Source organism: Narcine bancroftii, chromosome 8 (assembly GCF_036971445.1).
Source record: "Narcine bancroftii isolate sNarBan1 chromosome 8, sNarBan1.hap1, whole genome shotgun sequence".
In the NCBI taxonomy this organism is placed as follows: Eukaryota; Metazoa; Chordata; class Chondrichthyes; order Torpediniformes; family Narcinidae; genus Narcine; species Narcine bancroftii.
In genome coordinates, this window is record NC_091476.1 from 136582012 (window position 1) to 136599797 (window position 17786).

The 17786-nt window shown below is 40.0% G+C and overlaps 1 protein-coding gene across 3 annotated transcripts in view; it reads right to left on the reverse strand.

The window, feature by feature from the left end:
- The window catches only part of jam3b (junctional adhesion molecule 3b), a 37525-nt gene that overhangs the window by 408 nt on the left and 19331 nt on the right, over positions 1 to 17786 (reverse strand). For all 3 annotated transcript variants that reach the window (XM_069894941.1, XM_069894942.1, XM_069894943.1), the window contains 8 exons: positions 15528 to 15593; positions 14334 to 14438; positions 13427 to 13576; positions 11936 to 12138; positions 9989 to 10088; positions 7575 to 7682; positions 573 to 591; positions 8 to 71 (listed from right to left, as the gene is read on the reverse strand). In XM_069894941.1, coding sequence (XP_069751042.1) covers positions 8 to 71; positions 573 to 591; positions 7575 to 7682; positions 9989 to 10088; positions 11936 to 12138; positions 13427 to 13576; positions 14334 to 14438; positions 15528 to 15593 — 815 coding nt within the window. The remainder of the gene's footprint in view (positions 1 to 7; positions 72 to 572; positions 592 to 7574; positions 7683 to 9988; positions 10089 to 11935; positions 12139 to 13426; positions 13577 to 14333; positions 14439 to 15527; positions 15594 to 17786) is intronic.

Genomic DNA, 17786 nt, shown 5'->3' on the forward strand with positions numbered 1-17786 from the left:
TCCTTACCTCAGCATCTACAGAACTTGATCTGACATAATCAACACTGTCCGCCTTTGAGGAAGCCTGGTATCTGAAATAGTTTTGCATTGTTACACATAATGAAACTCGAGTAATTGCATGACTAAATTATGACATGCATATTGTTTCATTTAAATTGTATACAAATTTAACTTAAATTAATAGCCATTAAATGACAGTAGTCCTGGAGAAAAGGATTAAAATACATGTGCATTTGGCAGTCAATACGGACAAGATGGGATACTTCTAGTCCTGTTGAACTCCAGCATGGCCTGCCTTACATCTTTTGTAGAACTTGTCTAATGATATCTACTTTGGTATCACTTCCCTGAGCAAAACTGAAGAAGTACGAGTTACAGGTCTATGTGAGATGGATAGGTCTGTTGGAGCTTATAAAGAGCTGGCATGTGACCTTCCTACATTTAATCTAGATAACCTTGATCAAATGCTTATCCTAGACAATTATAGTTGTTCTTTCCATTCTTATGGCTTAAAATGACCAAACTCATATAGACAGATAATATAGGCTTAAAACAAAAAAAAAAACTCTTACCTGTTCACTGGCTGTTTCTCTGGGGAAGGAGGAACATAGTGTGAATAAAACAAATGACCAAATTGACAGATGTCAAACAAAATCAGAGGCGGCAGTATAGAGCATGGAAACAGGCACTTTAGTTCACCACAAAGCATCCATCAATAGCAATCCTACACTGATCCTACATTTCCTGCTACAGAGGGGCAATTTACAATAATTCACCAACAAGCATGCATTTAGAACATGGAAGGTAAATGGAGAGCCTCAAATTCACCAAGACAGCACTAGGATTGAACTTGGATCTCTTGAACTGAGGTAGCAATTCCAACCACATAATAAACAGTCAAGGTTACATTAGAAATGTCAAGTTATCCTGGTAAACGGCACCTTCAAAGCTTGACATCCTTCCCAAATTATGGCGATATATAACTGTAACTTCTGCCAATAACAGGATCTTACCACCAGACACCTCTACCCTCTTGTGTTTTCCCTCAAAGATTCACTATCCTTCCCTACCTGTTTTTCTAGATTCCTGATGAAGGGCTCAGCCCTGAGACATTGATTGCTTTTTACTTTAGATGCTGTGTGACCTGCCGAGTTTCACCAGCACTTTTGTACTGCATTGGAATTTTCTTGAAGCCTCATAATGAATCATATACTTTCCTACTCGTCTAAACATTCACCTCTAATTCTAATTAAGTATCTACTTTAGAGATACAGCTCAGTAACATCCTTCCAGCCCATGACCTCATGCCACCCAAACATACCAATTAACTTACAACCCCCACACATTTTTAAGAGGATGGAAGGAAACCCATGGAGATACAGGGAGAACATACAAACTCTTTATGAGAGTTCAGGATTTGATTCAGGGTCACTGGCACAGTAATAGTATTACACTAACTGCCACCCAAATATATATACAGCTTCAGCCGCTGTTCCTGAATACTTTCATGTATTTAGTGTACATTATCTCCTTATCCTTTCCAGGAAGCATCATCATTTAAGTGGGTTGAGTCAGAATGGTAAGGCTTCAGCAAGAACAGGTAAGAGGTGATGGATAACAAAGAAAGGGCCATCCTATTCAAGGAGCAGAAAGAATTCAGCAGGTAGGTAGGCACAAGTAAGGGCAGATTTTATGTATCATTTTTTCCTCTGGACATAAACAGGGAATGATAGCCAAAGCAGGAGAATATTGGTCGTCAGGGAAGCCAGCAGGATCCCTGATGACTTCATCTGCAAGAAATGCATCCAGCTACAGCTCCTGACAAACCGAGTTAAGGAATTGGAGTTGGATGAACTCTGGATCATTCAGGAGGCAGAGGGGTTGATAAACAGGAGTTACAGAGGAGGATAGTGGGTGGCAGGAAAAAGAACAGGCAGGCAGTGCATGGCATCCCTGTGGCCATTCTCAATATTGGATAATGTTTGGGGAGGGAAATAACCTACCAGCTACAGCAATTGGGTCTCTGGCTAAACAGGAAAGGGTGGAGTGGAGGCAAACTAATAATAGAGGATTCCATAGATAGGAGGTTCTGTGGAAGAGATAAAAGTATCCCAGATAGTATGTTGCCTCCCTGGTGCCAGGGTCAGATGTCTCAGATCAAGTTTACACCATTTTCAGTAAGGAGGATGAGCAGCCAGATCTTGTAGTCCATATGATGATGTGGGAAGGAAGGGGGAGAAGGTCCTGCAATGAGTTCAGGGAGTTAGGCATTGGGTTGAAGGACAGGACTCCAGGCATGTGATCAGGATTACTACCCATGTGCATGCTAGTGAGGTTAGAAAGAATAATGCTGCTTAAGGCATGGGTTTCTGGATCATTGGGCTCTCTTCCAGAGAAGGTGGGACCTGTTCCAATGGGACGGTTTGCACCTGAACTGGAGGGGGACTAGTATTCTTGAGAGAAGATTTGCTAGTGCTGCTCTAGTGGGTTTAAACTAGATTTGCAGGGTGATGGGACCCAGAGTAGATGGAGGGGAAAAGATGGAGTGAAAATTGCACGCACCGTTAGAAGTCAACGGGTTGTATGTGGTGGAAATTTTCTCAGATGCATCTATTTCAGTGGTTCTCAACCTTTTTCTTTTACGCACATACTACTAAGTAATCCCTATACAATCAGTGCTCTGTGATTAATAAGGGATTGCTTAAAGTGGTAAAGGAAGGTTGAGAATCACTGCTCTGGACCCAATTGTTACTGAAATATTTTGCTTGAGAAAAATTGTCATTGGCCCATTTCCTTTGGAGCTATGAAACCATGCACATAAAGAGTCAATTAGGTACGATTAAAGCAGTGGTTTTCAAACTTTTTCTTTTCACCCATATACCAACTTAAGCAATCCCTTACTTAATCACATAGCACCTATGGAATACTTAAAGTGGTAAGTGAGTGGAAAGAAAAAGGTTGAGAACTATTGATCTATTTCAAAGTAAGGAGTATTGAAGGAAAAGCAGACAGGCTTATAGCATGGATTGGCATATGGAATTATGACATTGTGGCCATTCATGAAACTTGGTTGCAGAAGGAGTGGGTCAGGCAGCTCAATGTTTCTGGCTTCTGTTGCTTTAGACACGATAGAATGGGGGGAGGAGTGGCATTGCTCGTCAGGGAAAAAGCACAACTGCACAGGCAGGAGAGACTAAAAGGCTCATCTATTGAGGCTCTATGGATGGAGCTGAGGAATGGGAAAGGTATGACCACACTCACTGAATTATAGACAACCCAATAGTCAGCAAAAACTGGAGCAGCAAATCTATAGAGAGATAGCGGACAGATGCAGGAAGTACAAGATTGTGATAGGAGATTTTAATTTTCCTTATATTGTCTGGACTCCCACACTGTAAAAGGGCTGGATGGCTTGAAGTTTGTCAAATGTGTTCAGGAAAGTTTTCTTAATCAATATATAGAGGTACCAACTACTAAAGAGAGTGCAATACTGGATCTCCTATTAGGGAACAAGACAGGACAGGTGACAAGTATATCAAAGATAACATTTTGAGTCCAGTAATTATAATCCCATTACATTAATTATGAAGAACAATAAGGTCGAGGCTGAGATTCTAAATTGGAGAAAGACCAATTTTGAGGAAATGAGAAAGGATCGAGAATGCATGGATTGGAACAGGTATTCGGGCAAGAACGTGTGAGGTAAGTGGAGAACCTTCAAAGGTGAAATTTTGAGAGTACAGAGTTTGTATGTTCCTGTCAGAATTAAAGGCAAGGTTAGCAGGCAAAGGAACGTTGGTTTTTGAGGGATATTGGAGGTCTGGTTTGAAAGGTATTCAGCTGGAATAGGCAACGTGGAGCGGATGAGATACTAGAGTTTAAAAATGCAAGAAAAACCTCAAAAGAAAACATGAGGTTGCCTTGGCAGACACAGAAGGAAAATCCTAAAGGTTTATACAGGTGTATTTAGAGCAATTGGTCTTGAAGATCAAATTGGTCAGCTTTGAATGGAGCCAAAAGAGATGGGGGAAGATCTTAACTTTTTTCCCCATCAGTATGCACTAAAAAAATGAGCACAGAATTGTAGGAAGTAAGAAAAATAAGCAGTGGGGTCATGGAACCTATATAGATAAAAGAGGAGAAAGTGCCTGCTGACTTAAAGCAAGTTAGGGTGGATAAATCCCCAGGGCCTGACAAGGTATTCCCTCAGACTTTGAGGAAGGTTAGTGTTGAAATTGCAAAGGCTCTGGTATAAATATTTAAAATATCCTTTGCCATGGGTGTGGTGCTAGAGGTTTGGAGGGTAGTTCACATTGTTCCATTGTTTAAAAAAGGATCTAAAAGTAACCCTGGAAATTAGAACAGTGAGCCTGACATTAGTAATAGGTAAATTATTGGAAGGTGTTCTAAGAAATCAGATATACAACTATTTCTTCTTCTTTCTTTGGCTTGGCTTCGCGGACGAAAATTTATGAAGGGGTAATGTCCACATCAGCTGCAGGCTCGTTTATGGCTGACAAGTCCGACGCGGGACAGGCAGACATGGTTGCAGCGGTTGCAAGGAAAAATTTGTTGGTTGGGTGTTGGGTTTTTCCTCCTTTGTCTTTTGTCAGTGAGGTGGGCTCTGTGGTCTTCTTCATTACATTACATCCGGTATAGTCAACCTGGCTGTGTGTGGTAGGATGTGTTTAGCCAATCTTAGTGTTTTCAAGGAGGTTACCAGGAAAGTTGACAAAGGAAAGGATGTGGATGCCTTTGACAAGGTCCCACATGGGAGTTTAGTCAGGAAGGTTCAGACTGGATTCAACAATGGCTGGACAGAAGCTAGAGCGTAGTGGTAGATGATGCTTCTCAGATAGAGGCCTGTGATTAATGGTATGCCCCAGGGATCATTGCTGGGACCATTGTTGTTGATCCTCTACAGTGGAACCCCAAATTAATGCAAATTCGGATGTAACGTGATGAGTCATTGGACCTCTCGAAGTCCACGTTCCATTCTTTGTGATAGGACGTTAAACAAGCCCATTTTAAAACAGGCAATACCAGGGATGGCCACCCTGTGGCACAGCAGATGTTTAGAAGAGGGGCATCTAAATGATTAAGTAATGTACAGTAATCTTGGGGAATTCATTGCATTGATGAAGGGGGTGGTGTCTTGCGGAGAATTGGGGGTGGGAGGGTAGTGGTGAGTGCTGCCGCAATTGAGGTTTGTTTACATTGTACGTAGTCGTGAAACCCTGACTTAGTGCAACTCTACTTTTGTTGTAATACCCAGACTGTCACATTATAACAGGGTTCCACTGAATATCATTGATCTGGATGACAATGTAGTAAATTGAATTAGCAAATATGCAGATGACACTAAGATTAGGCATTGTGGACAGTGAAGAAGTTTTTCAAAGCTTGCAGAGGGATCTGGACCAGCTGGAAAAATTGTAGATGGAATTTAATGCAGACAAATATGAGGTATTGCATTTTGGAAGGACAAACCAAGAGAGGGCATACACAGTAAATGGCAGAGCCCTGGGGAGTGTGGTAGAACAGAGGGATCTGGGAGTACATATACATAATTCTCTGAAGTGGCATGTGAATAGGGTTGTAAAGAGACCTTCTGGCATATTGGCCTTCATAAATCAAAGTATTGAGTATGGGAGTTGGGATGTTATGGTAAAGTTGTACAAGACATTGATGAGGCCAAATTTGGAGCATTATGTGCAGTTTTGGTCACCTAACTACAAGAAAAATATCACTAAGATGGAAAGTGTGCAGAGATGATTTACTAGGATCCCTGGACTTCAGGAAAGGTTAAACAAGTTAGGACTTTATTCCCTGGAGCGTAAAAGAATGACGGGTGATTTGATTGGGGTATTTAAAATTATAAGGGGGATAGACAGGGTTCTTTTTTTTCTTTCTTCTTTGGCTTGGCTTCGCGGACGAAGATTTATGGAGGGGGTAAAAGTCCACGTCAGCTGCAGGCTCGTTTGTGGCTGACAAGTCCGATGCGGGACAGGCAGACACGGTTGCAGCGGCTGCAGGGGAAAATTGGTTGGTTGGGGTTGGGTGTTGGGTTTTTCCTCCTTTGCCTTTTGTCAGTGAGGTGGGCTCTGCGGTCTTCTTCAAAGGAGGTTGCTGCCCGCCAAACTGAGGCGCCAAGATGCACGGTTTGAGGCGATATCAGCCCACTGGCGGTGGTCAATGTGGCAGGCACCAAGAGATTTCTTTAGGCAGTCCTTGTACCTTTTCTTTGGTGCACCTCTGTCACGGTGGCCAGTGGAGAGCTCGCCATATAACACGATCTTGGGAAGGCGATGGTCCTCCATTCTGGAGACGTGACCCATCCAGCGCATCTGGATCTTCAGCAGCGTGGACTCGATGCTGTCGACCTCTGCCATCTCGAGTACTTCGACGTTAGGGATGAAAGCGCTCCAATGGATGTTGAGGATGGAGCGGAGACAACGCTGGTGGAAGCGTTCTAGGAGCCGTAGGTGATGCTGGTAGAGGACCCATGATTCGGAGCCGAACAGGAGTGTGGGTATGACAACGGCTCTGAATACGCTTATCTTTGTGAGGTTTTTCAGTTCAAGAGAAACTTGTCCGTGAACTACTCTTTGCAGACGATGCCGCTTTAGTTGCCCATTCAGAGCCAGCTCTTCAGCGCTTGACGTCCTGCTTTGCGGAAACTGCCAAAATGTTTGGCCTGGAAGTCAGCCTGTAGAAAACTGAGGTCCTCCATCAGCCAGCTCCCCACCATGACTACCAGCCCCCCCACATCTCCATCGGGCACACAAAATTCAAAACGGTCAACCAGTTTACCTATCTCGGCTGCACCATTTCATCAGATGCAAGGATCGACAATGAGATAGACAACAGACTCGCCAAGGCAAATAGCGCCTTTGGAAGACTACACAAAAGAGTCTGGAAAAACAACCAACTGATAGACAGGGTAAAGTAGATACAAACCAGAGGACATGGGTTAAGAGTGAAAGGGAGGGGGAAACCTCTTCACACAGAGTGGTGGGAGCGTGGAACGAGCTGCCAGCTGAAGTGGTGAATGAGGGGTCAATTTTAAGAATTTGGACAGGTACATGGATGGGAGATAGCTAAAGGACTCAAGACTGGGTGCAGGTCAGTGAGACGAAGCAAAAAAGAAGAATGGTTCGGCACAGACTAGAAGGCCCAAAGGTGTCTGTATCTGTGCTGTAATGTTCTATGGCTCTAATTTTAAAAATTGGCCTCAGTCGGAGGTGAAGAGGAACATCTCTGAAAGATTATTCTTTCCCCCAGGTACAAATGAATACTGAATCTTTGAGTGGATTCAAGGCAGAGATTAATAATTTATGGAACTTCAGAAAAATTAAGGATCAGGCAGGAAAATGGCCATACTAGGTCATACTTTAGATCCGTCAAGATATTCCCAAGGGAAGAAAATTCAAGACTGCATAGTTACACATGTTCCCTTTTTTCTTGTTTTCCAACAAAGGTGCACGATAACACCTTTCCTGTCTGTTTAAACCAGTATCTGCTTCTGTAGGTGGTCACATCATTGTTTTTAAAAAATGAAATTGATTTCTTACTTGCAAGGAATCCATGTTTGTACGCAAGTCTGACGACAATGCTTATAATGACTAGAACCAGAACTACAATGAAAATTCCACCAACGATCGCAGCTAGATTAACGTCATCTGCACAATAAAGAAATTATTCATTCTCAAATGGTCATGAATTCTACTTCACAGCCAACAGGATATTTAAGTAACTATTACATTTTTACAGGACTGTAAATGCATACATCAAAGTATCTACAGATAAGGGAGGGGAATTCCAGTCAAACAATTCTTGTATGATGAATTTACTGTGAAAGAATTAAAAATCAGAGCATGAGAATTTGCCTATGTTTGGATAAAGGCGATGCTAAATCTTTTCCCTGATGTAAACTGTAGTTCCCCAAAGGGCTGAAGTGACACAGTTGTGAAGTATATTTAGGACACAAAATTCTGTCGACCCCGTGGTTGAAGTAAAAACACAAAATGCTGGAGAAACCCAGCGGGGCAAACACGGTCCTTTATGTAGCAAAGTCAAAGATACAGAACCGATATTCCAAGCTGGAAAGGCAGGAGAAAGCAGGGAGAGGACAGCTTTACTGCTTTCCGTTAAACCTGCTTGCCTTTTCTTTCCCCTCCCCTTTCCAGTTCTTTTACCCACCCAGCCCCCCCTCCCCTTCAATGCCGCTATTCCCTCCCTCTCTCCACTTATCATCTCCTACTGTGCCACTTCCCCCCCCCCCCCCACCCTTTAGTTCAGACATTTGCAGGCATTGATGAAGGGTTCAAGCCTGAAATGTCAAGTTCTTTACTTTTGCTACATAAAGGAAACTGTTTGAGCTTCTCCAGCATCTTGTGTTTTTACTTCAGGACAGATTACATTGGACAACGAAAATTTTACTTCCTGAATGTATTTTTATGGATTTTAGGCTGCTGATCACAAAAAAAATCATAAAATTTTCCTATCATGTTTAGTTTTTTTTTAAAAGATGATTTCCTGTCATATTTTAAGTTTACTTCAAGCATACAAAATCATGAAGTACAACACGTCATGGAAAATTAATTTTCTGCATTTGCACTGGGACTTCTCTCAAATTTAAATTTTTAATTCTTTAAATTTTGGCATACAGCACTGTTACAGGCCCACAAGTGCCACCCAATTAACTTAAATCTCCGGTACGTTTGAATAGTGGGAGGAAATCAGAGCCCCCAGGGAAAACCCACGCAGACTTGGGGAGAATATACAAACTCACTACAGGCAGCACAGGATTTGAACCCCAGCCCCCACCGCTGGTGATGTAAAAGCATTGTGCCAACCACTTTGATAGAGGTGCAGTCAGATTTCAAATTTATTGACATCACATACAACCCCAAGATTCTTTTTCCTGTGAGTCAGGAAAAATTTCCGCTTATTGGTAGTGTGTTAGTGACGAACATGGGAAAGGTTTCACTGAGACGTTGTGCCCTGAAAGAGTTATCGACAAATGGAATCCATCAATGCTGGCTACTATTGTTGGACACTGACATGAGAGGCATCTGATGCTGAGTACACATGAAAAAAAAAAATCAGCAAAACATTTTTAGGTCAATTTGAACTAAAAATTTGTCAGCATCACACGATTAAACATGCTAAATTCAATAAAAGTTTATGTTGTCGTCGCCCCTCGCAGCCCCCTCGGGATGCCTCAAAAATGACGATCCAGCAAGCTGTACGAGGCCCACAGCACTGCCCTCCAATTGGCCTCACCTAAAGGAACCTAACTGCTCTATCAAGTCAATCACAAATGCACCAATGAGTGTTGAGGGAGCTTAGACCATACTCCTCAGTTTGAGAATAAAAGCAGGGCTTGAGACCAATAAAGCTCAGTGTTAACTACACTCAGCTGGGGTTCGTGTTTTTTTTTCTGGGAACATCGTGTTCTTTCTGAGCTAACCTGTATACTGCTATAACCTCTCCTGCACTATAGGTTCTATAGACCCCTAGTTTGTAGTAGCTAGCTACAAGGTAATGTTTCTCCATTCCTATATGATACAACAAATCTGAAATTATCTTTGTGTTCAGTTTGAAGTTGCCATCATAATCCAGTTTTTTTTCCAGGAAGCAAACCTTTAGAAAAAATTTGTTGTCTAGTGTTATTAATGGATTTTTAAATGTTCAGAGAATAAATGTACAATCCCTGGGACGGTGCCAAGGTAAAAGATGAACATGATTTTATTGAATAGTGGACCAGGCATTAAAAAAAAACTGAATGGCCCTATCTTGCTTTTAATTTTCACCTATTTTTGTGTGCCAAGGGCCCCCACTCATCTCATATTTGGAATTCAGCCTGCTTTGGACTTCTGCTTAACTGAGTTCTGGAACCAAGAGATGTTAGTGGAACTTCAAACAAATAAGTCTACTTGTTAAAAACTTCAGACACTATAAAAAGCAGGATCGGCCAACTTACAGATATCCATCCGTTGAGGTTCACACTTTGCATGCCCTGCACCATTCTTTGCAATACAGTGGTATTCCCCAACATCCAGTTTTGAGGTGACACTGAAATGCTGGTAAAGGAAAAACATTAAAGAGATAGTCATGAGCAATGTACAGATTTACAATAATTGTTCTTCAGAGTTATCAGTTTCAATATAGTTTCATAAAGAAAACGTACAAAATGCCAACGTGGCCTACTTCTGTGCAACGGACAACGAATGACCAGGACCTAGTTCTTAACAGATTAATGGGAGCTGTTTAAATGAAATACTTAATGTGATGACACTACTAGAACTGTAGCTGTCCAAACAAAAAAAATACCAATGACTGAAAAGATAGAATACGAGCAAAACAACAAGCCCTTCATACCATGTACAAATCAAACCCTGCTGTTTGTACTTGACAGATATCCCTCCACTCATGTGTCCATCTAAAAGCCTTTAAATGCTGCTATTGTATCTTGTGCCTCCACATTTCCCAATATATTGCCATGTTTTATATTCCTTTGCTTGTTGAGTTTCCCCCAAGGCATTACCTCAATCCATTTGCTCGTATTCTACCCAACTGACCAGACCATCTTTATTTTTCAGAAGTTGAAAGATTTCCTCCTCATCAATCGCATAGCTATTTTAATACCACTTGTAAACTTTTTTTTAATCAAGTCTCTATACTCAAGTTCAAATCACGAGGACATGACAAAAATCAAGGGATGAAGTACTTAGCCTGTCAATCCAAAAGCAGCCATCAATCATTACCCTCTGCTTCCTGCCAATCCCTGACCCAATTTTCAGCTCTTTGACAGAAGGGGATAAACAACCTACTCCAACTTTTGTAAGGAAAACTGGCTGTTTAATTAGGCAAGTTAGTTCTGGTTAGTTCATAAGACACAAATAAAATATATTCAACCAGAGCAGGCATTCTGATCACAGCTCAGCACTAAAATAGCCAGGAAACCACCAATCTTAATGCTGAATCAATTTTGTCAAAATTTAATGTACCTACAAAGGAAATAAATGGGTTATTATGCCAAATTAATTTCTTACACCAAATCAAATCCCTAAGAATCAAGAATCACTGATTCCTGAAGAATAACTAATGTCCTAGAAATTTTTATAAAAGGTTTTTAAACTTTGTCTCGATCAAGTTTCATAATGGAACTTTACACCACAGGCCCTTCAGCACATAATGTGCCGACCAATGCAAAGTCACTCGACAACAATCTAATCCTTCCTGATGTCATACCCATAACCTATTTTTCTTACATCCTTGTGCATGAGGATTTTTTTTAAAAATATCCTTTTGTATCAGCTTCTACCACCATCCCTGGCAATACATTCTTGGCACCCACCACTCTCAGAGTCAAAAAACCTATCTCTGACATATCCCCTAAACTTTTCTCCACTCTCCTTAAACAAATGTTCGTGTATCATATTTCATCTAGCTTTGAAAGAAGCAATACCATTTTACTTTTACTTTATTTTCAAGGAAGGTTGCAAAGGTCCTGTGACCTCGGTTTCAATTCCAACCTCTCTGTGAAGTTTGCATGTTCTCTCTGTGACCGTGTAGGTTTTCCCCAAGGGCTTTGGTTTTCTCCTTCATCCCCAGATGCTGAGAATTGCCTACTGAAAACTGCCCCTTGTGTAGGTTGGTAGGAGAAGGATGAGGAGGGTTTGGTTTACCAGCCAAATGAGAAGAGAATAGGTTACAGGAAAATGTGGGGAAATTGAACTGATGAGATTGCTCTGAGAGTTGGCAAGAATTTAATAGGCCAAACAATCTCCTTCCACATCAGGAATGGAATACACTTTTCTTGCAAAGTTCAATTCTTATTTTCCTTTCAAGGCTCTTCAAAATAGATTGATATGTTTTGATGAACTACAGATGAATCATAGTGATATTAAAGGCACTGAACAATTACCAGAGTTCCTGTATCGTAGTCTATTTTATAAGAAGAGTTAAGGAATTTTGAACTGGATTTTGGATCACGTGGAAGAAGGTCACCGTTTTTGTACCAGCTGTATCTTGGCGGTGGATAGCCTTCATGCTCAATACACGTCAAAACTGCAGACTTCCCCACTGGGACCGATTTGGGCACAACACATTTTGGCGTAACTGGTTTCACTGAAAAATATACACAGTGTTAAGCAGGGCATCGTGGTATTGAGCTTCCAGCTTGTGCTACTAGAAACTAGCTGGGAAAACTTCAATAATATTCAACTTCATCCATAGATATCTAACAAATCAAGAGATATGGACACTGAGGAAAATGACAAAGGTTAAAAACTGGGCCTTAATGCTATGGAATGGCAGAATGATTAAGAGGTGGAGAACCACACCTGCTTCTGCTCCTTTGAATGAATGCAGCATGAAATGAGGTCTTTCAGTTGTTGTTAGTTCTATTTAAAAGTAATCCAAGTAGTCCCATTGTCTTTGCCTTTAGGTCTTTTGTTTTAATATTTATTCAGTTCTTTTGCAAATAATGACAATTGGACAGACTCTGTTTCTTGTTAGAAGTAGAAATGGTGTGAAGCAACCCAAACACTTGCAGTGTAAAATAAAGGTCAATTTTGCTTTTATTATCTCTATTCTATGACCTTGCTATAAATGGAGACCATTTCCCCCCCCCCCCCCTACTGTCTGTGCCTTTTCCCGATTTTCTATCCATCATCTCAAAAGCCTTCAAAACAAATGTTGCATTTACCACAAAACTAAAGCCCTCATCTCTGGCTTTACTCTTCTGCACTCTCTCCAAAGCCATTGCATTTTTCCCCACACAGGTTGTCCAGATTCTGGACACTATACTCCAGCAGTGGTTGAATCAGAATTTGATCACCATAAGATATCTCACCATTTTAAAAATCTTTTTAGATCTTCCTACAAAACTATTTTTCTGCACTGCACTCAAAATGTAATTTTCCTTGACCATTCACCATACCTGTCCATGTCCCATTTGTGGATAGTTTGGACACTTCTCTGCATTTTCCTGCATAATTTTTCGATACCTTTTCATCAATGTTATTTGTAAAAGCTGAAAAACAGAACCCATTTCTAATCCTGGTGGCAGCCTGAAGTAGTATTCTGCCAAGGGAAAATAGAACTCCCAGGTTCAATGATTTATGTTCCTAAGCTCCTAATAGCATTAATCAATAGGCACCTTGTAATATAGAGCTTTGTTTTAGGGGTACTGCATGGGGAAAGGCTTAAAGCTTTTAAACATGTCAATTCTGGCTGCTATTTAAGAGGATTCTTTCATGTCACATGGCTTTGAGTTTTAAATTTTTATTTCAAATTAGAATTTAAAGATTTTCAGTTTTTTTTCCTGTATTATTCTTTCAAGTGGACATTGAGAAAAGTTATAAAAATACATACAGGATTACCCACAGTCATATGTTAAGATGGTATAAATTACCTTGTACTGTTAGATTGATAGAAACTTCATCCAGCTGTCCTGTTTCTATAAATACAACTTCACACCGATAGACAGCAGTGTCCTTACGGGTCACATTGCGTATTTTTAGAGAGGAGTCCCCCTCCAGCTCTGCTCGATTTATCAGATCTCCTGAAAAATGAAAGGATATTGAACATGTCAATGTTCCTTGGTTATGAAGCACCTCAAACATACCAATATTTCTGAAGGACTTCACAAAAACTAACTGAGTGAGACACTGAGCTCAAGAAATACAGCTTTAAAAAAGGAAAATTTCAAGATGGGCGTAACAATATGATGACCGAATACCTGAATTTCTGGTCCATGAAAAAGCATAGTTTAATCACAGAGTTGAGAGGGTTATTTGGGGATCAGTCAGAGAAAAGTACTCAAGAGGTTTACAGGAAAGGAATGGCAAATAAGATGGGACAGGATGATGACTACAGGTCAAGGGTGGGAAGGAAATGAAAGGTTTAAATCTGTACACCTGGAGGAAAGGTCGAAAGGAATGCAAGAAATGCAAAGTCTGTTGAGATTGAATCGGAAGTTTATCTACTGATGCTCCATTTTTGCTTATTTATTTTTTATCACAATTCATTGTGGAAAGAAAATCAGCAAATTTTTAAATATATTTGTTTTAATCATGAAAGACAAGATAGTTAATGCTAGATCCGCGCTGGTTTCTCAGTTAGTGCTAGATCCGCGCTGGTTTCTCAGTTAGTGCTAGATCCGCGCTGGTTTCTCAGTTAGTGCTAGATCCGCGCTGGTTTCTCTATTAATGTATCTGCTCACAAAAGACATTATTTTGCATATCATTAAATTTACCCAGAATCCCTTTGACATCAAAGTGATAATGTGGTGGGGGGGGGGGGGGTAAAATCAGTCATACCTTGAATTTGTTTATCAAAATATACAAAATCTGCACCAGCCTTCAATTTCTTCCATTCAATACGCTTACGTTGACTGGAGTGAATAATGCAAGATAACACAACACCTGAAAGAAAATCAGCTCAACATTAGATTTCATTACATTCTCTTTCAAATCCTTTTATGTACAAGTTCTATTTCAAGGGACACAAAAAGTAAACATATAGCTTTTATTTCAGAGTCTGAGGTTCTCCAAAGTTGCAGATGCTGGAATCTTGAGCCAAAAAAAATTGCTGGAGAGACTGCATGAAGGCTCCCACATGCTGTTTCAGTGCCATACTTGAACAAAGATATACGATGGGATAAGCACAACTGGCTGCTAGATTGATTCTTGAAATTGGACTGGGGGAAGGTGAGGGAGAAGGGGTGAATGTTGTCATATAAAAGAATTGGTCGATCCTTATTGGGGGGTTAAGAAACCAAGAGATGGAGAGCTCAAGATAGTGGTACTGTGCAGGATGAGGTCAATAAGACAAAAGATGAGGAGAAATTTCTAGAATTCTCTTCTCCCTATGAGCAGAAGCTCGATCCTTGAGCATGCTCCAGACCAAGTTGATAGTTTGGGGGAGGGGGTAATCAGACAGTAAAGTGAACAAAGTACAGAATTCAACATGATCGGACTGACCACTGGGAATCTGTCCTTCATCAATTTGTTATATTCCCTCATCTCATGTCTCAGAAAATATTTAGAAATGTTCTGGACACCATCCTATTTATCTGTCCTGAAATGCGTTACAAGCACTCCCTCTGTTCTTCAACATTCAATTTAATTCCATTGTGAAATACATCATTTTTTTGCAACCATGTTAATTATAGTTCTGACATCCTACAATCACTTGGATTCCAGATGCCTGGTTTTTTTCCAGCTTCAGCAACTTGTGGTACAAAATTTGAATAAATCAAATTTAATGAAAAATACCGTAATCTCCCATAGTTATTTCAGAACAAATTGCAACACCAAGCTTTACAATATTTTGAGACAAGCATTTGATTTTTTTTTAAAAAGATCACAATACTGCCTCAACAGAAATACAAAGAAACAGGAACAAGTGACAAGATAGAGGGAGAGTGTAAGTGAATGCAGAAAATACATATGAAAATTTAACAACAGAATTGTTATTGCTTGCCAACAGCGAGGGATAAAAATGCCACTTACTGTCAAATTCATTCACCACAAGATTCGGATTCTCAGTTTTTACCCACTTTGCCCATACTTGATAACCTGAGAAAGAATGAATATACCATAATGTTAATTCTATTGAGAATTATTTTTTTTAAAATGAGTAGATGCCACTGACAAACTTCAAAAGCCATTCCATTTGTAAAAAAAAAACAGATTGAGGCTGGCAGGATTTCAGTTATGGAAAATCAGAGCAGGCTAAAAAGCACAACTGACCTCCTTCAATGTTGCATTAATTATAAAGTGATTCCAAACTATTTAGATAATGCAAAATGCCATTTCCTGCAGTACATCTACAAAATCTTTCTTTGTATCGCATTTGGGGTTTTTCCACAGACCAGTGATCAAAAATGAAATTGATACAGTACTTTAATTGTCACTAAATTTGTATTTTATAAAGCTTAAACTGAGAATCCTACTCTTGGTATTCAGACTTCATTTACAAAACACTGGATTATGTACGCTATTTCCTTTGGATTAATCATACATCTAACCAATTATGATTCTGTAAAAATTCCAATTACTAATTTCCAAAAGCCTCAAGTTAGTGATTTGAATTGTGAGTGAATCGAATCAATAATATGAAGCTTCTGGATTCACTGAAAATCAAGACTTGATACAAATCTGAATTAGAGTTAAGCTTGCATTATATTTAGCAGCTCTATTAAAGTTGCAGATTTGTATTGATTCAAAAATTCTCCAAATACCCAATTTTACAAACAAAAATTTAGGGATTTTTTTTTGAACCAGTGTGGTACTGAACCAGTGTGGTACGACTGACTACTGTGACAGAGTATTTAGAGGTGGTTTGAGAGGAATTGTTAGAGCAGCTTGCACACACACATTTTAAAACAGAATATTTGCAGGACTTTTGCAGAATGATTTTTGCAGGAGGCAACAAAGTATCAACAGCAGCTGGCCTGGGAGAGCGTGTGATCTTTGCAGGCAGAGGTGAAGAGTTTTGCTCTCAGAGAGGGAGGAAGGTGAAACAGAGAGGAGAGAGACAGAAATCCGTTCCAGAGGGACAAGCTGGCAAACTTTGGAAAGCTGCTTGGTCAAAGGTGAAGACTGGTGGTGTGAAAGGTGACCTGAAAGAAAGAGGATCATCTGAAGAACCCTGAAGGGGACAGGTTTCATCAGCAGGACTGATTGAGAACAAATCAATTGTGGATGTCCTGGAAAAGGAATCTCTCTCTGAAAACCAGCAAGAACCCTCCTGAGTGGTAACCATTTGCCTGTTAAGCACCAAAGACTGGTGAACTTTGTTAATGCTAACTTCTGTGCACAGTACAAGAATTGCCTGCAACCAGTGAGATTGGACTGTGATTCAAAGAACTTTTCTAATCTTAAATACACATTACACACACCTGCACTTAGCATTAGTGGGGGGATTAAGTAGTTAGGTAAGTTAAGTAATAAGTTAAAGTTTAATTCTGTTTTTTTGTTCAAATATAATTTAAAACAACTTTTGTAAGTAACCCTGTGTTGTGGTGAATATCTATTACTGCTGGTTTTTGGGGTCCTCTGGACTCCATAACCCCACCATGAACCTGAACTTGCTGATTGACATCCCACATTTTCCTATTTAAGTTACTGCAATATATTGCAATGGATTACTAGCATAAAATCACAAGGGTTTACCTAAAGTGGCCATGGCTGAAATTTACAGTGCACCATTTGAAAATTTGCAGATGACACAGCTGGACAAGTGGGTGTTCACATAGAAAGTGGAATTAATGATAAGTAAGCTATAATTGTGGCTTAAAAAACCCTTGTCCTAAACATCCAATTTATATTCCTGAATAATCGTTAAAATACATTTTAAAATAATAGATATTGAAAAAAAATCTTTCCATCCTTCTAGAAGCTTTGCAGAATTTCAGTGTCTATACCTCCTTAATTTAAATCTTTATTTTAAGCTATGCAAAATGTTTCATTAAAGTTTTTCCTTGTTTGTAATGAAGTAACTATTAAGTGACTGGCTGCCTTTGCAACATGCCTTTTGACATGATACCTGACATCCAATCTACTAGTCCTTCCCAGCTGTATTCACCTTCATCCTCTCCTCCCCGGTCCTCAGTCCACCCATCATCTACTCCCCCTTTAACCCTGCCAATCTTCCCTCTGTTCTCAATCTTGAAACATCAGTTGTCCATTTGTTTCTAATAGATGTCTTGCCAAGGTATTTCAGAAATGTTGATTTACCTCTAAAATACATGTTTGCAATACAAACTG